The sequence below is a fragment of the Lactuca saligna genome, chromosome 2 (genome assembly GCF_052625555.1).
Source record: "Lactuca saligna cultivar CGN05327 chromosome 2, ASM5262555v1, whole genome shotgun sequence".
Classification (NCBI taxonomy): domain Eukaryota; kingdom Viridiplantae; phylum Streptophyta; class Magnoliopsida; order Asterales; family Asteraceae; genus Lactuca; species Lactuca saligna.
In genome coordinates this window covers 173,480,796-173,507,262 of record NC_136418.1, presented here as the reverse complement: position 1 = coordinate 173,507,262, position 26,467 = coordinate 173,480,796, and the positions used below count along the sequence as shown (strand labels likewise).

General features: G+C 39.7%; 1 protein-coding gene and 1 pseudogene across 5 annotated transcripts; one reads left to right on the top strand and one right to left on the bottom strand.

Moving 5' to 3' along the window:
• Positions 1 to 506: 506 nt before the first annotated feature.
• LOC145030395 (magnesium protoporphyrin IX methyltransferase, chloroplastic-like) lies at positions 507 to 16,088 on the bottom strand (annotated as a pseudogene).
• A 32-nt stretch (positions 16,089 to 16,120) lies between these two features.
• On the top strand, positions 16,121 to 20,161 carry LOC145032839 (two-component response regulator-like PRR73). 5 transcript variants are annotated; one of them, XM_078981789.1, is made up of 10 exons: positions 16,122 to 16,365; positions 16,510 to 16,590; positions 16,794 to 17,277; positions 17,376 to 17,537; positions 17,624 to 17,757; positions 17,886 to 18,086; positions 18,225 to 18,408; positions 18,517 to 18,769; positions 18,820 to 19,474; positions 19,714 to 20,161. In XM_078981789.1, the coding sequence occupies exons 3-10, from the start codon at positions 16,929 to 16,931 to the stop codon at positions 19,810 to 19,812; spliced, it is 2,037 nt and encodes a 678-aa protein (XP_078837915.1). In that variant the 5' UTR covers positions 16,122 to 16,365; positions 16,510 to 16,590; positions 16,794 to 16,928; the 3' UTR covers positions 19,813 to 20,161. The 5 variants fall into 5 exon arrangements, with proteins under 5 accessions (XP_078837916.1, XP_078837915.1, XP_078837913.1 ...); XM_078981787.1 differs by having other exon boundaries at positions 16,510 to 16,650; XM_078981790.1 differs by having other exon boundaries at positions 16,121 to 16,365; positions 16,510 to 17,277; positions 18,520 to 18,769.
• The last annotated feature ends 6,306 nt before the right edge of the window (positions 20,162 to 26,467 follow it).

Below are 26,467 nucleotides of genomic sequence, written 5' to 3'. Positions count from 1 at the left end.
AAGTAGCAACTTCATATTTGGGCTCCAACTCGAAATGATTCAAGGTCATGGCATAAAAGCCCCTAAACTCATAACCAAGATAGATCTAGATGCAAAGGAGGGAAGATAACAGCTTAATACCTCGAAGATGAACACAAACTGAAATAGTTCTCGGATCTAAACCTCTCCTTTGAAGCAACCTTCTTGATCTTCAATTTCCTTTCAAAGATTCCCTCCTCCAAAGCTATTTTCCCTTAAATGAAGGAAGCTCACATGAAATCTAGGATTTACAGGTTCTCTAGGATGATATAGAGGCTGAGGAAGGGACATAACATCCCTTATATAGGGTACAACCCCCGGGATTAGGGTTTCTCTCTTCAGACCAAACTCGCCGAGTCGGTCACTTACTCCTCGATCCGGATCCCACTCGGACTCATCGAGTTCCTCCCTGGACTCGACGAGTTGACCCTTCTACTTAGGGTTTTTCTTTCCTTTCTTGGACTTTATGATTTTGGGTGTTACACAAATCAATCATATGCTACTCCATTCACAACATTCTATGTAGAAAAATAATCAATGAATAATAACAAATACTTACATGTGCATCTGTAGACCATCTTTCATATTTAGGCATCTATAGATCATCCTTCCCTTGTAATTCTTCTTTTGCCTAGAGGATGATTTAGTATCAATTATCAATCATGTGAAACGACCCAAAAACACGACCCAAAAATTTTCGTTTTTCCATATAATCAAAACCATAACATAAGTATCATAACATAAAACATACGCGATGTATCCCCAAAACATAATAAAATATTGTGCGGAAAACTGTATCATACTACATCAATCCAAAACATCAAGAGACATCCCCAGGATAAAGCTATGCTGTGGTGTGTGCGATGCTGTCACCCCGAGCTCTTCCCTTTGCTTGCGGAAGTACCTGAAACCAAAACTGAAACTGTAAGCACGAAGCTTAGTGAGCTCCCCCAAAATACCACATACCATACAATAACATATAAACACATATTGGGCCTTGCCCACTGCATCGGGCTGAAGCCCGGAAACTGCATCGGACCGAAGTCCGGAACTGACTGGGACCTTGTCCCCTGCATCGGACCGAAGTCTGGAACTACTGCATCGGACCGAAGTCCGGAACTGACTGGGACCTTGTCCCCTGCATCGGACCGAAGTCCGGAACTAACTGCATCGGACCGAAGTCCGGAACTGACTGGGACCTTGTCCCCTGCATCGGACCGAAGTCCGGAACTAACTGCATCGGACCGAAGTCCGGAACTGTCTGACTGAACATGGCATGGCATAACACATCAACTAGCATAACACATATACGACATGCCACATCGGGCCGTGGCCCGGAACACATAATACTTAACACATAAAACATAGCACACAATCCTGTTCGAACCACGAAGGCATCGAACATGCTAACTGCTGCATCGGACCTAAATCCGGAAACTACTGCTAACTGAACGGGCCGGCATTGTGGCCTTAGACCCGTTCCTATTGGAAGGAAACTCACCTCGTAAGCTGGCTGCTGAGTGTGTGGCTCGGAAAGCTAACGGCGGCTGCTCCTGAATCTCCTCGGCTACAAACCATAGACACACTCAATCAAATACTAAACACTGCGCTTGGGGTAAAATGACTCTTTTACCCTTGGTCAAAGTCAACTCTCCTTTGGGCTGACTCGCCGAGTTGGGCCACCCAACTCGCCGAGTCCTACTCTCATTTTTCCCTTACTCACTGCTACTCGTCGAGTCTGGCATCGACTCGACGAGTACCCTCTTGATCCAAGAACTCAGACAATCTTCATCCGACTCGCCGAGTCGGATGAACAGACTCGACGAGTTGCTCTTGATCCCCAAGAAGATTGCCTTGGACTCGCCGAGTTGTATGAACAACTCACCGAGTCCCTCCATCACTGAGTCTACTCTCAACTCGCTGAGTCCACTCCCTAACTCACCTCGTCCACTCGACACTGATAAAACTGAAGAACTCGGGACTCGCGACCCAACTCGTCGAGTCGTTCTTCCGACTCGGCGAGTCGCCGCCATGCAACAGATTTTTACTTGATTTTGTTTGAATCCAATGCATACAATTGATAGATCTGAGTCCAATAAGCTGTTTTACCACGTAAAGTTTCCAACTTTACGTGCACAACCTCATGAATAAGGGAAACAAGGCTAAAAGATGCATAAAATGGGTAGATCTATGGCTAACATGCAATATAACCCCAAAAAGACAGTAGATCTGGGCTCTACAACACCCCAACATCCAGATCCATAGATATATCGACTTAATAAGACGTTCATGCAAGTGTAAGGCTTGAAACAAGCACCAACTAGCTCTTAGGAGAGCTCTAATGGAAGTTTAAAGCATAAAATAAGATGGAACTCCGAAAATACCTCAATAAACTCTTATTTGGCCTTGGATCTTTGCACTCCAACCCTTCTCCTTGCTTCTTCCTTCTTCTCCTTCTTCACACCTTCACAAAGAGGGCACCAAACACAAGTAAGCTCTTCAATGGAGGTTTGGGGCTCTAACACTGTGTTCTCAGGGTGAGGGAGGCGAGAATGGGGGCTATAAGGTGGTATAAATAGTGGGCAAACCCGGGGATTTAGGGTTTCACCCAGACGGACGGACTCGCCGAGTCCGGGATATGAACTCGCCGAGTCCCCGGCTCCCGCATGCACAAAATACGCGACCCAACTCGTCGAGTCCCTCTTGAAAACTTAGACAATTAATAATTAATTAACATACCGGGAACGGCTCGTTACATCATGGAGTTAAGAGATTAGTTCGTTGTTTGAGTAAGATGAAGTGCAATTAACCTTTTTTCTGAGCTTCGGAAACCATGGAAGATGAAATATCACTAGCTAAAACAATGGCGCCTTCTTTAGCCAAGGGAATAGAGAGCAATCGAGTGCCACATTCTGCATCGCAGATAGTAACGCTTCGTAGCGAACCTTCATCTGTCAACATTTTCATTACATTTTCCACTGTCTTTGCGTGTCCAATTCTTATATCTAATTGAACCTTATTTACATCATCGGTGTCTTCGTATATCTTCTTCCACCTCTGAAACCTGTCATTAGTGAAATACTCCCTCACAACATCCTTATCACCATCGCCAACCTCCTCCACCTGCAACTTCCGGTGCTTCTCGGGGTCTGCAAGTGAAATTGCAGCGACGATTGTTGCGACCGAGCCGCCTCTGATGACTGCCAGTGTTGTTCCATCAAATGTGTCGGCTCCTAGTGCGGATATAGTTAGGGTTCTTCGATTGTTTAGTTAGTAGGATTTAGGATTAGGATTGGAGAATTGGGTAGTGGTGAAAGAGATATTGTGAGAAAAAGGGCGGAGGAGACGAACGGGAAAGATGATCTACAGAATGTAATTAACAGATAATTGATACTAAATCATCCTCTGTCTTCAAATCGAACCCTTCCTCTTCAAGATTCGTGTTAAAGCTATCTCTAATCAAACATCCCTCAGTGTTCAAACTGAATCGAAACTCTGGAATATGAAGGTTGATTAAAATGGTTTAGATCGATGACAGTAGACGGAAATGATGGCAGGAAACGAAGGTGAAGGACTAGGTCAAATATATTTACTTTATTTCCATAATTATAGGATTTCAATTAAATGATTTCCTTAATTAAAAGTACAAAAGGTCCAAAATACCCTTTAATGATTTATTTAATTATTTATTATTTCTTGAATTCTCATTGGTGCATTTAGGCACACAATATTTGTTGGAAACATCTGAACCTATCTCTATCTTTTTTTTCTCTCTCTCTCTCTCTCTCTCTATATATATATATATATATATATATATATATATATATATATATATATATATATATATATATATATATATATATATATATATGTAACAGCCGGATTTTATCAGGTATCTTGTATATTGTATTTTTTTGTTGATTTGTGGGGGGACTTGGCGAGTTGGAGCTCATACTCGCCGAGTAGGGACGCGGATCTGGATGCGGGATCGCGCCTGGACTCGACGAGTTCAGGATATGGACTCGGCGAGTCAGCGCTGTGTAATGAAACCCTAATTTCTCGGGTTTGAGACTTATTTAAAGGGCCTAATGGCCGTCATTTGTGCTCACTAGCCCCTTGAGTGAAACCCTAATCGAGTGTGAGCATTTGGAGCTAAGTAGGAGGCCATTATTGACCTTGGAGGTGCCATTGTTGCAAGGAAGGAGAAGAGCTAGCCAAGGGAAAGCAAGAGGAGCCACTTCTGTGGGTTTGGAGTCCAGAGCATCACTTTTGTGGTAATAAATCCGAGTTACCTTCTTCCTTGTTGTTGTTTATCTAGATTTAGGGTTTGTTGAACCCTTTTATGGCAAGATCTAGTGTCCTCTTGGTCCCTTATGAGGTTTGAACCATAGATCTGGACCCTTAGAGGTCCAGAGTGTCCCTTTACCCAAGCTTTTTGGGAATCAATGGAGGCTTTGGATTGGAATCCTCATGCCTTAGGTCAAAAACTCCATTTATGGGCTATGGGGTGTGTTATGGGCGCCAAGATAGGAGCTTTACATGATGAATCAGTCAAGGGAGGCCAGATCTATAGTTTATGGAAGCAGATCTGACCTTAGAAGCAAGTTGGAGTGGTTGCATGGCATGGACTCGCCGAGTCTGTTCATCCGACTCGGCGAGTAGCTTGAAGATTGCCTTGGGACTGCTCAGCGAGTGGTCCAATCGAGTCATGGGTAGACTCAGTGAGTCAGGGTGAGTTGGAGAGGGATGACGAGTGGACTGAGTCAAACTTGGACTCACCGAGTTGTCCTTGAGACTCGGCGAGTTGAGTCGGGGTGGCCCCGCGATTCATTCAGGTGAAACTCGTCGAGTAAAGGGGGGGAATACTCGACGTGTAGTAAGGGGATTTCAGAGGGTTGGTGAAAACGTCTAGACTCGCTGAGTCGCCATGGTACTCGCCGAGTCCGGTCAGAGTTGACCGTTGACCAGAGTTGACCTGTGTTGACTTCTTATGGATAGTCAACCTTAGAGATATAAAGTGTTAATTAGAAACATATAATGTTATAGGAGAATTAGAGCTCGGAGGATCGAGCACGAGGGATTTCCAGGATTCGTGAGATACCGAGATACGCGAGGTAAGTCTTCTCACTATACTATATTACCTTGAGTAGGTAACCAGAGTTATGTGATAGAGTATTTGTATGTTATGTATGTTATGTGTTGTACTGCATTATTTCTATGTGATTTATGTAGTGCATGTTTATCAGAGCTAGAACCTGAGGGTTCACAGAGTTTGGGTGCACGGACCCACAGAGTTATAGCCTCGAGTGGCTAATATGTGTATATGTGGTATTTTGGGGAACTCACTAAGCCTTGTGCTTACAGTGTTTGATGTTATTGTTTCAGGTACTAGTGACGACCGCAGGAAGGCACCGGCTTGATCCGTACACACACACTCGGAGTTTTTACATTGTGATCTTGGGATTTTGTATTGACTTATATTGGATAATTAATATGGTTGTTGATGAATATTAATCGAATTTTGTTTTATAAGAAAATCGAAAAATTTGTTTTGAAATTTTACAGTGTTACAATTTGGTATCAGAGCCTTGGTTTGAGGGATTCGGGTACACCTTCGTGAGTATTTGAACTCAAACTGAGGAACTGGAAAGATATTTTCAAAAGAAAACCTAACTTTTCTAAGAGTAAAAAGATTTTCTTGAAAAAGAAACAAATTCCAGGAAGAAACGTGTGTACGATCAGTCAGCGCCCGAACGGTGAATTCCCAAAATACCTTTATATTACATGATATTAATATTGATATGATGCATCTGCATGCTAGAGTAGGCTAGGTATTGCTAATAGGACTAGAGTGGCCTGATTTGTGATGCCTTAGCCTAGGGAGGGGTGAGCTGCTATGAGATGCCGAGAGTGAGTAGGTAGCAGCAAGGGGCTTATGAGAGATCTATTAGAGAGTGGTCTACGCATGATAGAGTACTTGGGAATTGGGATCCGAAGAGGAGGTTTGGGGTGTGTACTGAGACGGTGTGGACAGTAGTATTGGGCCAGTACTACTGAAAGCACCGGGGCAGTACACAGTCCAAATAAGAATCTTTGGATACCAAGAATCAAGGAGGGGTGGATTGTCGAGTGTAAGAATGTTCGAGTGAATTCTAATTTATCGCATGTTGTATTTCAGAGGTTGATCATGGTGAGGACACGTCATATGCCGGAGGGTGCCGGAGCTAGTGATGATGAGATTCGACAGATCATTCATGAGGAGGTGGCTGCGGTCATCAGAGTTGAGATACCAGAGATGTTCGGGTCTATTAGGACCGCGCTGGTTGAGACATTTGACGAGCGTTACGCCGCTCTTTCTAAGGCTGCTGTTGCAGCGGCTACCGCAGCGATCGCTGCGGCGAGACCCCAGGGAGGTGATGCGTCACTGTTTCGGGAGTTCAGCAACACCAAACCACCAGAGTTTGATGGTACACAGGATCCGGTGGCAGCTATGAGGTGGATATCTGATATGGAGGGGTGCTTCTTCACTTGCTCATCTCCTGAGCATCTGAAGGTTCGGTTCGCGCTGAACCAGCTTCGCTTGGGAGCGAAGGACTGGTGGAAGTTTGTGACGACGCATTTCACGCCTGCTGAGCTTTTGGCAGTGACCTGGGAGAGGTTCACTACCATGTTCCGAGATGAGTACGTTCCCCAGGTGGAGAGGGAGCGTTTGGCACAGGAGTTTCTGACCCTCAAGCAGGGTACTGAGTCAGTTACAGTGATCACGAGGATGTTTCATGAGAGGGCAATGTTCTGCCCTGAGCACATGTCCACTGAGCAGGCACGTATGAGCCGCTACCTGAGCATTTTGAGATGGTATATTCGGGAGTTCGCCGCGAACTCCTCGTATTGGACATTTGCTGAGCTTCAGGAAAATGCCCGGAAGAGGGAGATTGAGCTTGAGACTCAGGCCAGGGAGGAGGCGGAGTCTCTGGGGAGGGATCGGCGGCCGGCACAGCTCCAGCCGGCAGCCAAGCGGGCCAAGCCCGCTGCTCCCAAACCCGGGAGCCAGAAGGGCCGCACTTGCGGGAAGTGCGGCAAGGGTCACGATGGAGTCTGTCGAGCAGGATCTTGCTACAAATGTGGCAAGGAGGGGCATATGGCCAAGGACTGCCCCAAGGGGTTTGCAGTGTGTTTTCACTGCAACCAGACCGGACACCGGAAGGCGGAGTGTCTGCTGCTGCGCGGAGCATCTCAGGGATCTGCTCCCGCCGCCATCAGAGCTACAGAGAGTCGGCCCGTGAAGGCCGAGGCACCGAGAGCTCGAGGGAGAGCCTTTCAGCTGACTGCGGAAGAGGTCCGCACTGCACCCGACGTTGTGGCTGGTACGTTTCCTTCTATATATTTATTTTTGGTGTTGAGATATTATGCTTATATTATGTTATGCATAGGTACCTTCCTTGTGAACTTTGTGCCTGCTTTAGTGTTATTTGACTCGGGTGCGAGTCGGTCTTTTGTATCTTTGGCCTTTAGTCAGCATATCAGTGTTAGTCGTGAGGCATTGAGTCGGCCTCTGCAGGTTTCCATAGCTGCCAACAGAGTGATTTGTGCCACGGAGGTCCTCCGGGGATGTGTGTTAGAGATTTTTGGGGTTGAGTTTCCGATCGATCTGGTTCCTATTGCGATGGGTGATGTTTGTGTCATAGTGGGCATGGACTGGTTGAGCCGATTCGGCGCAGTTATCGACTACGAGCGTCAGCTGGTGACCATACGAGATCCTAGTGGGGGAGTTCTTTCGGTATACGGCGAGGGTACACGTTCTGGATCAGGCTTTTGTTCGGCCGCTAGGGCGAGGCAGTGTTTACAGCAGGGCTGTAAGGGTTTTGTGGCGTATGTGATGGATACGCGAGTGATCTCCGGGAGACCGAGTTCAGTGGATGAAGTTCCGGTGGTGCGGGAGTTTCCAGATGTTTTTCCCGAAGAATTACCGGGTGTGCCTCCCGTGAGGCAAGTGGAGTTCAGTATCACTTTGGTTCCGGGATCCGCGCCTATCGCTAAGGTGCCTTATCGTCTTGCACCTCCAGAGATGCAAGAGTTATCCTCGCAGCTTCAGGAGCTGCTGGGGAAGAGGTTTATTCGACCGAGTAGCTCGCCGTGGGGAGCACCCATTTTGTTTGTGAAGAAGAAGGACGACTCGCATCGAATGTGTATTGATTACCGTGAATTGAATAAGCTGACGGTCAAGAACCGTTACCCGTTGCCGAGGATTGACGATTTATTCGATCAGTTACAGGGAGCATCTTGGTTCTCCAAGATCGATATGAGGTCGGGCTATCATCAGGTGAGAGTGCGGGACGAGGATGTCCAGAAGACAGCATTCAGGACGCGTTATGGGCATTATGAGTTTGTGGTGATGCCTTTTGGGCTCACCGATGCCCCGGCTGTGTTCATGGACCTCATGAACAGGGTATGCAGGCCGATGTTGGATCGGTTGGTGATTGTATTTATCGATGATATTCTGGTATATTCGAGATCTAGAGAGCAGCATGAGGAGCATTTGAGGGAAGTTCTTGGAGTTTTGAGATCGGAGAAACTTTATGCAAAGTTTTCCAAGTGCGATTTCTGGTTGCGGGAGGTCTAGTTTCTGGGGCACCTCGTTAATCAGAAAGGGATATTGGTTGATCCGGCCAAGGTTGACGCGGTGATGAGATGGGAGGTGCCAAAGTCACCCTCCGAGATCAGGAGCTTCCTTGGGTTGGTAGGGTACTATCGGAGGTTTATTAAGGATTTCTCCAAGATCGCAGTGCCACTCACCAGATTGACCCGGAAGGGTGTTACGTTTTTATGGGGTCCCGAGCAGCAGACCTCCTTTGAGACGCTTCGCCAAAGGTTGTGCAAAGCTCCGGTATTAGCTCTTCCGGAAGGGATGGAAGATTTTGTGGTATTCTGTGATGCATCGATTTTAGGGCTGGGAGCGGTGTTGATGCAGAAGGGACATGTGATAGCATATGCATCGAGGCAATTGAAGCCTCATGAGACGATATATCCCACACATGATTTAGAGTTGGGGGCAGTGGTGTTCGCTCTCAAGATTTGGCGACACTACTTGTATGGGGTTCGTTGTACGATATACACGGACCATAAGAGATTGAAGTACTTGATGGATCAGCCTAACCTAAATATGCGGCAGAGGAGGTGGTTAGATGTGGTCAAGGATTATGATTGTGAGATCTTGTACCACCCGGGCAATGCTAATGTGGTAGCCGACGCATTGAGTCACAGGGCGGAGAGTACTCCACTGCGAAATGTATGTTTGAGATTGACCGTAATAGCTCCAGTTATGGACGCCATTCGTGGGGCACAGGCCGAGGCTCTGCATCCGGAGATGCAGAAGAGAGAACGGGTCGTTGGTTTGGTTTCTGAGTTTGTGTCAGATAGTCGAGGGCTTATGACTTTTCAGGGTCGGATTTGGGTACCGTTTGTGGGCGGTACGCGTACTACATTGATGGAGGAAGCTCATAGATCGAAATTTTCGATCCATCCCGGGGCTACAAAAATGTATTTAGATTTGAGGAAAGAGTATTGGTGGCCTTGTATGAAGAGGGACGTCGCATGGTTTGTCGAGAGGTGTTTGACCTGTCGAAGGGTGAAGGCCGAGCACCAGAGACCGCATGGCAAGTTGCAGCCATTGGAGGTTCCCGAGTGGAAGTGGGAACAGATCACTATGGATTTCATCACCAAATTGCCGAGGACTGCCAGAGGAGTTGATGCAATTTGGGTGATTGTGGATAGGTTGACGAAGAGCGCTCACTTTCTTGCCATCAGTGAGAGTTCTTCGGCGGAAAAGTTGGCGGAGGTTTATGTGAGAGAAGTGGTATCTCGGCATGGGGTGCCGATCTCGATTGTTTCAGACCGTGATGTGCGCTTCACTTCCCGATTCTGGAAGAAATTTCATGAGGAGTTGGGTACTAAGCTGCATTTTGGTACCGCATATCACCCCCAGACAGACGGCCAGAGTGAGCGGACGATTCAGACGCTTGAGGACATGCTTCGAGCATGTGTATTGGATTTTAGGGGTAGCTGGGATACGTATTTACCCTTGGCAGAGTTTTCCTACAATAACAGCCATCATTCGAGCATCGGTATGCCGCCCTTTGAGCTGTTGTATGGTAGGAGGTGTCGGACTCCCATTTGTTGGGGTGAGGTTGGGCAGAGAGTGATGGGCAGTACAGAGATCGTGATTCAGATGATCGAGCAGATACAGCGGGTCAGACAGAGGTTATTGACCGCTCAGAGCCGACAAAAGAGTTATGCGGACAGACGCCGGTCCGAGCTTGAATTTCAGGTCGGCGACTTCGTTCTCCTGAAGGTTTCTCCTTGGAAAGGAGTGATTCGGTTCAGGAAAAGGGGCAAGTTGGGGCCCCGATTTATAGGTCCATTTCGTGTGATTGCGAGGATAGGCTGGGTAGCCTATCGGTTGGAGTTGCTAGCAGAGTTGGGACAGATTCACGACACTTTTCATGTGTCACAGTTGAGGAAGTGTATAGCCGATGAATCGGCAGTGGTTCCGTTGGATGATATTCAGGTGGATGCAAGCCTGAATTATGCCGAGAGACCAGTGGCCATCCGGGATCGGAAGATCATGGTTTTGAGAAACAAGGAGGTACCTCTGGTGTTGGTTCAGTGGCAACACCGGAGGGGATCAGAGATGACCTGGGAGCCAGAGCGTATGATGCAGGAGCAGCATCCGGAGCTGTTTTTAGAGTGAGACTTCGAGGGCGAAGTCTAGTCCTAGTGGGGGAGAGTTGTAACAGCCGGATTTTATCAAGTATCTTGTATATTGTATTTTTTTGTTGCTTTGTGGGGGGACTCGGCGAGTTGGAGCTCAGACTCGCCGAGTAGGGATGCGGATCTGGATGCGGGATCGCGCCTGGACTCGACGAGTCCAGGATATGGACTCGGCGAGTCAGCGCTGTGTAATGAAACCCTAATTTCTCGGGTTTGAGACTTATTTAAAGGGCCTAATGGCCGTCATTTGTGCTCACCAGCCCCTTGAGTGAAACCCTAATCGAGTGTGAGCATTTGGAGCTAAGTAGGAGGCCATTATTGACCTTGGAGGTGCCATTGTTGCAAGGAAGGAGAAGAGCTAGCCAAGGGAAAGCAAGAGGAGCCACTTCTGTGGGTTTGGAGTCCAGAGCATCACTTTTGTGGTAATAAATTCGAGTTACCTTCTTCCTTGTTGTTGTTTATCTAGATTTAGGGTTTGTTGAACCCTTTTATGGCAAGATCTAGTGTCCTCTTGGTCCCTTATGAGGTTTGAACCATAGATCTGGACCCTTAGAGGTCCAGAGTGTCCCTTTACCCAAGCTTTTTGGGAATCAATAGAGGCTTTGGATTGGAATCCTCATGCCTTAGGTCAAAAACTCCATTTATGGGCTATGGGGTGTGTTATGGGCACCAAGATAGGAGCTTTACGTGATGAATCAGTCAAGGGAGGCCAGATCTATAGTTTATGGAAGCAGATCTGACCTTAGAAGCAAGTTGGAGTGGTTGCATAGCATGGACTCGCCGAGTCTGTTCATCCGACTCGGCGAGTAGCTTGAAGATTGCCTTGGGACTGCTCAGCGAGTGGTCCAATCGAGTCATGGGTAGACTCAGTGAGTCAGGGTGAGTTGGAGAGGGATGACGAGTGGACTGAGTCAAACTTGGACCCGCCGAGTTGTCCTTGAGACTCGGCGAGTTGAGTCGGGGTGGCCCCGCGATTCATTCAGGTGAAACTCGTCGAGTAAAGGGGGGGAATACTCGACGTGTAGTAAGGGGATTTCAGAGGGTTGGTGAAAACGTCTAGACTCGCCGAGTCGCCATGGTACTCGCCGAGTCCGGTCAGAGTTGACCGTTGACCGTTGACCGTTGACCAGAGTTGACCTGTGTTGACTTCTTATGGATAGTCAACCTTAGAGATATACAGTGTTAATTAGAAACATATAATGTTATAGGAGGATTAGAGCTCGGAGGATCGAGCACGAGGGATTTCCAGGATTCGTGAGATACCGAGATATGCGAGGTAAGTCTTCTCACTATACTATATTACCTTGAGTAGGTAACCAGAGTTATGTGATAGAGTATTTGTATGCTATGTATGTTATGTGTTGTACTGCATTATTTCTATGTGATTTATGTAGTGCATGTTTATCAGAGCTAGAACCTGAGGGTTCACAGAGTTTGGGTGCACGGACCCACAAAGTTATAGCCTCGAGTGGCTAATATGTGTATATGTGGTATTTTGGGGAACTCACTAAGCCTTGTGCTTACAGTGTTTGATGTTATTGTTTCAGGTACTAGTGACGACCGCGGGAAGGCGTCGGCTTGATCCGTACACACACACTCGGAGTTTTTACATTGTGATCTTGGGATTTTGTATTGACCTATATTGGATAATTAATATGGTTGTTGATGAATATTAATCAAATTTTGTTTTATAAGAAAATCGAAAAATTTGTTTTGAAATTTACAGTGTTACAATATATATATATATATATATATATATATATATATATATATATATATATATATATATATATATATATATATCGACTTCTGGATATTAATCTTGAGCCCATACGCCAAATTAAATCACTTTAAAGCTCTGAATACTAACTGATAAATTTGACATCGATTCAAAATAAACATTCCATAAGCTTAATATTGGTGTGCAAAGTGCAACTAATCAAAACTTTTATAAGATACACAAGACAACTCATCACGTAATGATTGCTCATTATAGATGATGTTCACTTGAAAGGGAAATACTTGATAATGTTTTTCTTAGTCGTACTCGTAGGTGGAAAGAACCAAAGTTTTCATAGAGGATGAGAAATCATGGACTTGATTTTTAATCAAAACTCCATGGAGCAACCAGTGATTTGGAGAGCTTGGCCATCATATTTGATAAAGCTAAATTCATTGAACAAATTATTAGGATTGCGTTGTAAACAGTTGCTAGTCAACAAAATCATGGATTGTGCTGTAAACATTTGATAATGAATATTCATTCGAAATGCGACAAAATAAAGAGAAATGAAAAAATATATTTGGATTCATGCAAAAATGTTTTGAGCATCGAAGATCTCACAGTTAGACTCCACCATGTTTTACCACAAATATATGATTGGCTTGACCGTAATGGACATGAAAAATGGGCAAGATCTTGATTCTTGGGTGCAATATGATTTTATGACTTCGAACAATATCAAGTAATCAATGAATGCGTTGTGTATGATTGAGCGAAAACTATCAATAAAAATATTATGGAAATTTTCCAGCTAACAATGCAACAATGGTATTTCGAATGGATAAGTAAGGAACACAAATAGTATTTATGTTTATGCATACAAGTAGATTTATAAAAATAATTATAACTTATCGCTTTTATCCTTTGCAACTAAATTTCGACATGAAGTCGCCATTTGGTTGAGAATAAAATTGACAAGAGAGAATGAAAGCCTGGTATGGAAGTATTACTAGTGAAAATGAAAATACAGATTTGAAATATATAACTACCACAAGAATGTTATTTTGATTGATAGGCAAATACTTGTACATGTAGGCGATGACAATGTATTGGTTTACCTTGTGATCATAACTTGTATTTTCTTAGGTAAATCACACGGTCCCGGCTATTCAAAGAGTGCCACAAAGTTATGTACAGGTTGTGTACTTTACCACCCTATATGAATGTGAAGAGCTCCAAAAGGTAACAATTGTTAGACCACCTCTAACGGGAAAATGACAAGTTGGTTGCCATAAAGAGCACTCCCACATACCATCTTAAGGAGAAGGTCTAATGTCCAATATTAATATTAAGGGGGTGTTTGAGGTTGCTTATTTAAATCAACTTATACTTATTTTTAAAACTATTTATTAGCTCATCTGATTTCAAAATAGAGTTTTAGAAAAAACTTTTTGGATTAGCTTATTCGGTATCAAAACGAAATAAATTGATAAGTTATTTTTAGTGCTTGTTAAACTTTTATTTTAGGTGTAATAATAAAACAACTTATTAAAAACTCATTAAATGAGTCAATAAATAAGAAGTGACTTGTTAAAAACATATTATTTAAGTCAATAAGTGCTTTTGAATTTTTTTAATCCAAACAATAAAATGTTTTTATTATCGGTACCAAATCGGAATAAATACATAAACACTTTAAATAAACAAATTTCAAACACCCCCTAAAGGAAGCACCGGATGTCAACAATTAGACCATCGTCGTCTAAATTGTCCATCCCATTAACCAACAAAACCATCAGATTTGAGTCTTAAGTAAGGATACCAAGGGTAAAACTACCCAAAGTAAAGTTTATTATCCCATGTTTGATTCGAACGAATGGGTGTTATAATTGTAAACTAAGTTATATATTTGTAGAGTAGCTGAAAAGCTAGCTTGTAGTTGGAAAACTAGTTGATAGCTGAAAACTAATTAATAACTGAAAAGTTAGTTGTTAGCTTATAAGCTAGCTGATAAAAAATAACGTTTGATAAAAACTATCTGATAAACTAGCTGAAAGATATAAAATGATATAAAAATATATTTAGAAGAATACGCTTTTTATAATTAAATAAGGGTATATTTGGGAAATTTTTAAAAAAACTCATAAAAAGCTACTTAAAGTAGTTTTTTAAAAAAGTTAGCTTATCAGCTACTTTTTAGCTTACCAAACATGACAATTTAAAAAAACTTGAAAAAAAGTTAGCTTATCAGCTAACCGTGACGTGTCAAACACAATCTAACATTTACAACATAAGTTAAACATGTTTATATAACGACTTCTACAAATATATATTTAATTATATCCATCTTCGAACAAAGTTTACAAAACAAAATTGAATCAAGAGGAATTTTAACTATTTGTTTATGACTTTTTATCCATCATTTTTTTTCGTTTGATAGAAAATTCTAGCACAAACAATCTGACCACATGTTACAACATAAATTGTTTGAAAATTATTTTAACATATATTTTGTGAATTAGTTCATATTAAAAATTCTAAAATAATTCTTTTAATGAACTTTAAACTTGTTCTTTAATTCTTTTCATGGTTTTTGAACTATCTTTTTTTTTTTTGATGAATTTTGAACTTTTTCTTTGATAATTTTCGAAAACTTACTAAAACTCCTCAAGGTATTACTTTCTTATACAGCGTATCGTTTTTCTATTTTTATTCGCTTAAGGTAAGGAAAAAAAAAAGTATTAGTTTCAGGTAATCTATACTAATAAAAGAGTAGTTTTTTTGCCATGTATCATCATATTAGACCTTTTAATTAATGTGTTGTCACTTGTCAATCTATTAGTTTTTTATTTTAAATTTATTAGATATCATTATTAATGTTCTCTATTTCAAATTTTAAATTTAAATTTTATATTATTGTTTTCATTAATTTACAAATAAAAAATATCTAATATATATTAAAAATTAATTTTACATATTTATTTGAATTAATGATTATAATTTCATATAACTAATAAAAATATCTCTTAATTAATAATTTATTTAAAATTATTGATTAATAATTTTAAATTTTTACTATTAAAATTTAATTAATTTTATAATCCTTGTTCTATTATAAACTAATTATTATTAAAAGAAACAAAATAAAATAGGCTAAACCTTTTGTCAAGAAATTTCAGCCTGTTAATGTACTACGCGTGGCAGCCCTTTAATGGTTAGGCTGTACCAGAGTTCTCAAGCATCGGCTGTACTGTAACGGTTGGTCCAGATATTTTGTTTCGTCAAGGGCAGTTCGGATATAAGCATTTTCATTAGGGGTATTTACGTCTTTAAGCCTCGCCGAAAACGACGGCCCCATTATCTCTTCCACCCACCTGGCGGTCCCTACTGATTCGTAAGACCTTTAACTTATCCCATAGCTCACCACGTGTCCACTCAAATCGGATCTTTAAAGATCCGCGATCCGCCCCAAACTTACCCTAGCCCGTATATTGATCTCCTCCACGCCATCGCCCTCCATCCTACATGTAATCCAACGTGTCGTCTCACGTGGCGCGTTATTGGCCCTCACTACCTCCATGTCATCGCAAACGAATATAATATCTTCTTCTACTCTGAACCAGTAGAATGTAGATCATAAACACCCGTTGTTTTTCCCGACGACGTTTACAAACCCTAGATTTATGCTTCATCTTATATGATTTCCTTGAACTCAAAAATATTTTGGTTTTTTTACTGTTGAATTTCTTCAGAATTTGTGTTTACGGTAGTTGTTGTGCGGAGGATTTGACCGAATTTTGCGGATTTCAGATTTGAGTCAAAGATCTGTTCTTCGTATCTCCGTTATCAGCGTAAATGTAAGTATTCCTGAGAAAATCAGTCAAATGAAAGTACAATAAGGTTTTGGATCATTGTGGTGACCTTATTTTGCTGATAATTCACTTGGTTTTGAGATAAATGATGAATTTATGATCTGTTTAAAATGTTTTGGTTTCATGTAGATTAAGATCTGGGGTGGAAATTTTATCATATATCCGTGTAGTTTTATAATGAAACATGTACCCATCTGAGATGCGTATCAGGTTTGGTCTGGAAGTTCTGCTTTTCATTCTGAATCTGTGTGCTTTTAGGATTGGATGATGGTATGATTAATCTATTTGATTATGTACCCCTTTTCTAGCACTTACGAAATGGAAAAGAAATGAAATTGACGACAACACGAGGTTTCGTTTCCCATTTCGCACGGTTTTAATGGGTTTTTCTGTGACTGTTTTCATTCTTTTAGGCTTCTGTAACGGGTTTCTAACGGAGGTTTATTCCTTGGAGGCAACGGTATGTGCCACTTCTCTTCAAAGAAAGAACTCATCTTGCTGTTGCAGACCTGCACCGTGTTCATAATTGGTCTCTTTGAATCTGGTTAATGAGGAGCGTTGGGTTGAGTACCAGTATTCCAGCAACAAAAGGATCGGCAGAACTTAATGACCATAAACGCAAGGATCTTAAAGAAGTGAGAAATGGAGCTGTATTCGATGGCCAAAGGCTGTCTGAAGAAGACGATTCCAGGATTAACGAAGATGTCAATGGTAGTAGACGCATAGAGTTGCTCATATCCCACGATGCTGTTCAGAGACACCATCAACAACCACAAGGATCTCTGGTTCAATGGGAGAGGTTTTTACCCACTAGGTCTCTCAAAGTTCTCCTGGTAGAAGATGATGACTCAACTCGTCATGTTGTCAGTGCTCTCCTCCGTAATTGCAGCTATGAAGGTCTGTAAACTGTTATATACCCAAATAGAAACTTCTTTCATCACTTCATCTTGTTTCTTGAATTTTTTTTTGACTTCAAATGAGTTACTCTGTTGCAGTTACTGCTGTAGCAAATGGTGTAGAAGCATGGAAAGTACTGATTGATCTCAACAAACAAATCGATCTTGTTTTAACTGAGGTAGTCATGCCGTATCTATCAGGAGTTGGTCTTTTGTCCAAGATCATGAACCATGCACCTCGCAAGAATATTCCAGTGATCAGTGAGTATCTTTCTTGTTTTCATCGGAAATATCATCAACCATATTACTCGCTTTCACCTGCTACACCTAATCTATTTTCTTTGCAGTGATGTCATCTGATGATTCCATGGGTTTAGTCTTTAACTGTTTATCGAAAGGTGCCGTTGACTTTTTAGTCAAACCTATTCGAAAGAATGAGCTTAAAAACCTCTGGCAGCATGTGTGGAGGAAATGTCACAGTGTGAGTTAATTTATTTATTATCGTATTACGTTCAGGTGTGTTCTAATTTAGAATATATTGTAGTGCAACACTAAGGAACTAAAATATTCGTCTTCTTTTTTTGCATTAATTTGTTCTGTTTGCATCAGTCTAGCGGTAGTGAGAGTGAGAGTGGCATTCGTGCTCCTAAACCAGTCAAAGTGAGAAGTCATGATGTGTCCCATGATCGTGATGGCAGTGATGATGATGATGATGATGATGATGCCGATGATGATGATGATGATGATGATGACGATAGGAGCATAGGTTTGACAGCTAAGGATGGAAGTGACAATGGAAGTGGTACTCAGGTATTATTGTATCTGTGGTTACAATTGTTAGATGTGTATTTGCAATCATTTTTGTTATATAAAATGATAAATCAATCCTTTGTGTGTTATATTCATATAGTATAAATCTAGACAAGTAATACATTCTGGATTATACAGAGTTCATGGTCAAAAAGAGCAGTAGAAGTTGAAAGCACAAAGTACTCATGGGACCAACTACCAACCTCAACCCCCCCTGATAGCACTTGTGCACAGGTCATCCGTACAAGGGCAGAAACGTCCAATAATTATCACCCAAAACCAGTTGCCACAAAAGACCATGCTGGAGAAGATGATAAAATAGGTAATAAACACATCATCATCATCATCATCATCATCATCATCATCACTTTTTGTCTATAAATAAAATTCATCATGCTCATTTTTTTTTTTTTTGTATAAAATAATATAGCAGATACAGTTCTAATGGGCAAAGATCTGGGAATTGGAGTTTCTAGAAACTCAGGAAAATTCATCGAATCAAACTCAAAGGAAGAGAGTGAACAAAGGACCAAATGTACTGATAGTGTTAGATTTGCCAATGCAAATGACGTTCCTGCCCTTGAGCTCAGTTTAAAAAGACCACGTGACTTGGAAGATACCGATACAACAAGCACTCATAAACGAAACGTTTTAAAACAGTCTGACCTTTCAGCCTTCTCAAGGTATTTGTCTTTATCTTATCTTCAACATGACAAAAACATGCGTTTAAAAGACGTAAATGCCCTTTTCATCTCAGGTATAACAACATCACTACATCAGAAACAGCAAAACCCGTGAAAATACAATCTAACTCAAACAGAGCTCCAAATCAACGTTCTAACGGCAGTAGCACTCACAATAACGACATGGGCTCAAGCACTAACAACGCGTTCGCCAAACTGGAACCACTTCCAGACGACAAATCAACGCCGCCACCTGGTGACGGTGACACCACAAACTTCCAAGTCCGCCACCACCACCACCACCATTACCACCACCACCACCACCATGTCCACAAGACACAACCACAACAAAAAGCTAACCAGGAGGATGATGACGGATCCTCAAGAAACAAGGCGGTTGCACTTGCACCTGTGGAAGGAGATGCTGCAAACTATGGAAGTGCATCAGGAAGTAACAATAAGAGTAATGGAGAGAATGGTGGAAGTAGTGGACAAAAGGGTGGTAGTTATGGTGGTGGAGGTGAAGGCGGCGATAATGGAGTTGTTGCTGAAAAGGGTAAAATTGGAAATGGAAGCGGAAGCGGAAGCGGAAGTGGAAGTGGAAGCGGAAGCGGAAGCGGGGTTGATAAAGACCGGTTAGCGCAAAGAGAAGCTGCGCTAAGCAAGTTCCGCCAAAAGAGGAAAGATAGATGTTTTGAGAAAAAGGTACTTTTTGTTTTGGACCCACATGTTACACGGTACAGAACAACAAACAAACTGTTTTGTACTGTGTTTTAACATGTATTGGATTGAGACCGATGTCAATGGGATGGACGTTCTAAGTTTTTGTCCCGCCCAAAAAGGTGGGATAGGGACTTGTTCTTGATATCTAGTATGTGAAAAAGACGTAAATGCCCCTTGTTATTATTATAATGAATGATGTATTTTGTTTGTTGTATTTGAAGGTGAGGTACCATAGCAGGAAAAAGCTGGCGGAACAGAGGCCAAGGGTCCGGGGGCAATTTGTCCGACAGGAGGTGAATGGGAAGGATGCGGGTTCGTAACATATAACACATGTTGGGGACTATGGGGCAATGTAATGTATATGAAGATGAAGGTGGTAAGATGAATGGTGGTGGTGTAGATATATCGTATATGAAGGGAACATTTTTCAGAAAGAAGAAAAAAGAAAAAAGGAAAAACAGATAGCAGATTCCGCTTGTTTGTGTGGTAAGTTTCTGTTGTTAAAAGACTTTATTTATAGGTTTGTTGGTTTGATCCTAAAAGGGAAAAACTTTATGCCCGTTAAAGAATTATTCTTCAATTTCAATTTCATTTTTAATTTTGTTGTTGAACGAATGCTACTCAAGTTTTTCTCTTCAAGAAACTTTATGCACTCTTCTTTAATATGCTTCATCATGGTGCAATGTTGGACCCCTTGGATTAACACGGTATACTGTGTTTTACATATATTTGGAACACAATTTGTCAAAAACATGTATCCTTTAAGTTGAATAGAAGTAATTTTCCTTTATAAAAACAAGAGGATATAAAAATGTTTGATTATCATCATTATTAAGAAATATATTCAGGGTTAAAATGTTTGGAATTTAGGATAAACAAAGGTTCATGTGAAATAAATTGGATGTTTTTGAGAGATACAATGATTGATACTACGTTCACAAAAATGCCTTTGACAAAACGCATGTTTTGGAGTCGGATTTTAGATTTCCTTTAAAAGATATTTGAATAAAAATAAAAATAACAGAATAATAAAAATAAATGTATTCACTATTATTATCAAATATGAAACCATATAGCAACCAACATTACCATGAGTTTATTCTCAATAACAAAGTTACCACCCACTTCACTGAGAATGCCTCGTGATCATGCAAAATAATATTTCCTCATAAAATTGATCTCCCAAGATATTCATGATTTTCATTTAATACACGAAGACACCATGTCAAATCTATTCCTCACCTTTTCTTTTATGTCCGACCAATCACTAATTGGTGAAGCGAATCAAAAAAAAATGTTTACATGTAACTAGTTATAATCCGTGGAAACGTGATAAATTTTTAAATTTCAAAATTTAAGGATTTAAAAAATATACAATTAATGTTAAAAGACATTTTATTGGTTTTATAATTAAAATAAATACATAATATAATATTATTTTGGCATCTATTCCTACACCTAATTGAATAAAATTTATTATGCATTAATATGTTCCTATGCCTAAAAAACATTTTCATTTTGTATGCAAAGCGCTGTTTGATGAGAGCCTGCGTAGTATTAGGTAGTTGGTTAGGTAAAGGCTGCGTTTTGATTTATTTTGATATTATTGATTAAGTTGTAAACCAAAATACCATTATCAAAATAGGATAAAATTTGTGTTTCAAAAATTAAATCCAAATTTGATATTGTTACCAAAATAAATGGAATTTGAATGTGCTTTCCAAATAATAATTCCAGTTTTTTGATATAATTTTAGCATTACAATTAATTAATTAATTACAATTAATATTTCCGTATTTTTTATATAATTTTTGGGAATTATAAGAATTATTTAAAAGTATGAGAAGTGACAATGTAAAATAAAGACATGTGGCATTGAGTTTTGTTTATTAGAATATGTAGATGTAGATGTAGATTATTTAGAAATATGGCAAGTAGCGATTTAAAATAAAGACATGCGGTATAATTAAGTTTGTTTATTAGAAGAGATAGAAGTAGATATTTATGCAATCTTTTTTCCAATCCCAAAAATAACGTCGTTTTTTTCTAAAGAATAAGTTGATGAAGAAAACAATGATTGATCTGATTTCACACAATACTTTCAAGTAGGGTTTTTGCCAATAATAATAATAATAATAATAATAATAATAATAATAATAAATTTTTTGAACTATCAATCCATATTGTCACAATTCTAGCACTTTGCTAGAATAGAAAAAACAATTACAAACATCGATTTCACATAATATTTCCAAGTAGGGTTAAAGCCAAAAAAAAAAATGAATAAAAACTGAACAGCTATCAATCAATATATTCACATATTCACAGTTCAAGCCGTTTGCTAAAATAAAAAAAAAAAACAATTACAAATGATTCATTAACTAAACATTCCAAAGTCCACTGGATTTGAAAGCTCGACCCATAAATAGACTTTAAAACGATGCTATTAACAATAAACTTTTTATAATTTGAACCCAATAAAAAAACTATTGTATTTCGAAATCTCCAAAGCACCAAACACAAAGTAACTTGATCATCCACCCAAGATAACCCTTCTTTTATAATAGATGAAATTGGTAATGTCAATACTCACCATCAAGCAACTAACGTCCAAACAACTACCGCCACTTCGCACTTATGACCAGTGATTCACCCCTAACACCATAACTTAATAGACTGCAACTCTAAATATTTTTTAAACTGATTAAACCGTTAACATTAGTCATACAAACATATTTACCTTCTTGGGAAGTAACGTACACCACCCCGTATCAAGTTTACCACTCACCAATGAAACTTCATCTATATGTTTCCTTGTAGCCTTTATGAACTTATGCCAAAATATTTTAAAAAAATTCTCCATTTTTTTTATAACTTTGTTTTTATATGTTTTTCTAAGGAAAAAAATGCCAATTTGGTCTGTGTTTGTAAAAAAATAGGCTTCAAGTCTAAACTTTTAGTTTTATAGAGATGGTCCTTATGAGCATGTTTTGTTGCATGTTTGGTTTTAATCTTTAGATTGTTACAATATAGTAGTTAGTTGCTTCAGAAAAGGATAATTCAATCTTTTTAGCTCTCATCTCTCTCATTATATATAAAGTAAATTACACGAATGAACCATGTGTTTTGGTATAATTTGCGTGTTTAATCTCTAACTTTTTTTTTTTTTTTTTTTTTTTTTTAATTCGGACCGTCCCTATATTTTGGTTTTGTTGTGCGCTTGGTCCCTACCGAACCTAAAAAGACAGTATTACCCTTATTTATTTATTTTTAATTTGTTTATTATTTATATCTTATTTATTTAATAATAAGTATTTAATAAATAAAATAGATCCCATCCATTATTTTCCCCTTTACCTATCCATTTTTCTTACTTTGTTGTGTTTTGGTCTCTAACTTATCTCTTTAACTCGAGCCGTCACTATCATTTGGTTTTATTGTGCGCTTGGTCCCTGCCAGACCTAAAAAGACAATATTGCCCTTATTTATTTATTTTTAATTTGTTTATTATTTATATCTTATTTATTCAATAACAAGTATTTAATAAATAAATTAGATCACATCCATTCTTTCCCATTTACCTACCCATTCCTCTTACTTTTTTCTCTTTCATAATTAGTAAACGAACGGAGAGAATCGGCCGCCTCTTTTTACCTTCCATCGTCGAACCCTTCTTCTTGACGTAACTGGTGATCAACGATAAAAAACATACAAATTTTCTGATGTGAAAACACAACCCTACTCCCACCCCTTCCCCCACTCTCTTCTCAATCCTTGTTCTAGAAGAAGTTCTTGTTGGATTAGGTGTCTAAGCTCATAACTATAATTGGTATGTACTTGATTTGATAGTAGCATGGTCCTTTTGGGTTGCCTTCACCATAGCAACTTGACATGATGACTTTTAGAGAGAGAGGTTATTTAATGATTTATTAATATATTGTAATAATAATATTAATAGGAAATCATATTATTTAATTAGTATTGAATCAGAAATTAATTTGGTATTAATTTTGGATTAAAGGAACTGATTAAAAATATGGAGACTGGTTTTGCAAATCATTGATAGTTGCAAACTGGGCTGATGGACTCCCTTGGAAAGGGTTAGACGAAATCTATAAGATGCCATATAAAAATCGTCTAAGGCCTTCTAGAAGGAGGGTTCATGGGCTGCTTGGAGCCTAAGCAAGGATTAGGGTTTCCACATAAAAACCCTAGCAGCCACAACTATTTAAAGACCCCCTGACCTCCCAATTTCGGCCACTGCTTCCAAAAGAAACCCTAGTCGAAAATTTTCCCTCTCTCTCTTACTCATCCTTTGATTTTGGTGTTTATGACTCCATTAGAGGTGCAACGCTTGGGGCACTAAGCTTTCAAGAGTCAAGATTATCCGTGGAATCCTTGTTATTACAAGATAACAAGCAAGGTAACATTCTAACCCTAGTTTCATATCGAATTTCGAAATTATATCCTAGTATTATGGTTATTGCTTTGGAAGTTCTATTCGTATGTATAACTAGAGAAAAACTTAGATCCAAAGCAATTAGGGTTGCACGATCATATAGGATGTTGTTATGTTCAGAACTCATCAGTGGTATCAGAGCCTAGGATGTTTTTATGTTATATTTGATGCAATGGTGAACTGTCCAAATTGTATGCAAACTAGAAATCATTTTCTAGTTTGCGCAGCTCGACGAGTTCTATGATGAACTCGACGAGTTGGATGAAATCGACGAGTCTATGCCCTGACTCGACGAGTTGACTCGTCTGTTACCTGATTATCCAAAATTTTGATCTATTTTGGATTAGGATAATTACCATAACTCGTGTTATCTCCATAAATTGATTTTTCTTAATGTTAATTTGATTTCCTTATCAAAATATTGATAAATGGATTTGGTCAAATTTTTAGATAATATCTAATTATATAATTAATTAATTATTTAAAATTTGATTTAGTAATTTTGAAAAGTTTCAAATTGCATCCTCTAAGTTTTGGAATTTAAAATTTAATTAAAAGGTTAATTTTGAAATATTAAATTCTAAAACTCTAGTATTTTAAAAGTCTAAAATACACCCTTATATTATTATAATATTAAAAGTTTAATTTATATATATGTATAAGATGAGTTAGTCTTCCCGTTAGTAGGCATCATTCATGAAGCCGATCTATAAGAGGGGTATAAGGAAACTTCCTATAAAATGGTGGTTGAATGGGTGTCCACTCTCACCTACCGCTTCCTTGATTGGTGGAGGATCGTTAGCCGAACGAGTAGGATAGGACATTAATTCTCTCATTAATAAGTATAATGATAAATATAAACTAACTAAATGTTTTTTTTATAAATTCCTAATCTTAGTTACTTTAGGAAAATGTGAATTTTATGCTAGTCCATGAAATGGCACATTGCACTTTGCCAAGTCTTTAGTGGAGTGTGTGTGGTTAACTGACACACTAACATGGACTACCAAAGAGTGACAACGGGTAGCTCGTAAATTATCATTGATCAATGGAGCGTGTGTGGTTAACCGACATATTGATTAGGTGGTAAATGACAACGAGAGTACCAAGCTAAATTGCATGGTTATTCACAACTTGTTTATGATCCTCGGTATACCAGTCACAAACTTGAAGGGCATAACCGAGATTAAACATGCCATTGAAAAGTTTAATGAATCTAAAAAAGATATAGGGATTTCATTTAATAAATCCTAATTTATTTGAATTTCGTTTTTGGTGATGGAATTTGTAAATCGTCATTTACCTTCAAATAAGTTACAATTGGATTACGGTATCCCTCTTCCGAATTGTGAATTATTGTATTGGGTCCTAGCCTTAATATTTCATTTAGGTGTTATATTGAGGTTTTCTTATCAAATCAAAACTTGTCCTTCTTTATTTGCAGATGTCTTCTTCAAACAATGTTTCTGTCTCATCAAACAACAACAACTCCTCCAACTCTTTCTCACTCTTGAGCATCTGCGCAAAAGTAACATTTGATGGGTCCAATTTCAATGATTGGACCTACAACATCCAAATGGCTTTGCGATTCGAGGATAAGGATTATGTCCTTGATAAAGAGCAGAACGAGATTGATGAATCCAAATCAACTCCCGAAGAAATTGCTGAGCATAAGGCCCATGTCAAGGACACGGCCAAAGTTTCGTGTATCATGGTTGCACCAATGTGACTCCCGAGTTGCAGCGGTTCTACGAAGACTATAGGCCTTACAAGATGTGCCAGGACTTGATGGTAAAGTACCATCAAAGAGCACGTCAAGAGAGGTACGAAATAGTAATGCATTTCATCACGACCAAGATGAAGGATGAAGAGTCCATCACGACCCACATGAAACGTATGCAGAGATATGTGGATCATCTGCTCAAGATGAATGTGAACTTTAATGAAGAGTTGGCTATTGACATAGTCCTACACTCTTTACCTCCTTGTTATGATCAGTTTAAAATGACTTATCATTTGAGCAAGGATGAAGTCACCTTGAGCAAACTTCAAGGTTTACTTAGAGCTGTTGAAAGTGGTTTAAAGGGGAAAAGTGGCGTTCCCGCTCCTACTACTGTCACTCCTATCCTGAACTTTGGACAAGGAAAAGGGAAGAAGAGGAAAGCTCCCTTTAAATCGAACTGGAAGGGACAGTCCCATGAAGGGTCCTCTAGTGGATCCAAAGCAAAGTCCGGTTATGCTCCTCCATCTTTCGATCCGAAGGAAGCAACGTGCTTCTATTGATAATCTTGGGCCCTTGATATAGGATGTAGTTTTCACGTTTGTTCTAATTTGCAGGGACTAAGAAGAAGTAGGGATATGGAGCATGGGAAAATGAACCTGATAATGGGAAATATGAAATCATCGCATGTTACCAAGATCGAAGTTTATTCTTTAGTGCTTAGTAGTGGGTTAGGTTTATATTTGCATGATTGTTGCTACTCGTTAGAAATGACGATGAATATTATTTCCTTTCA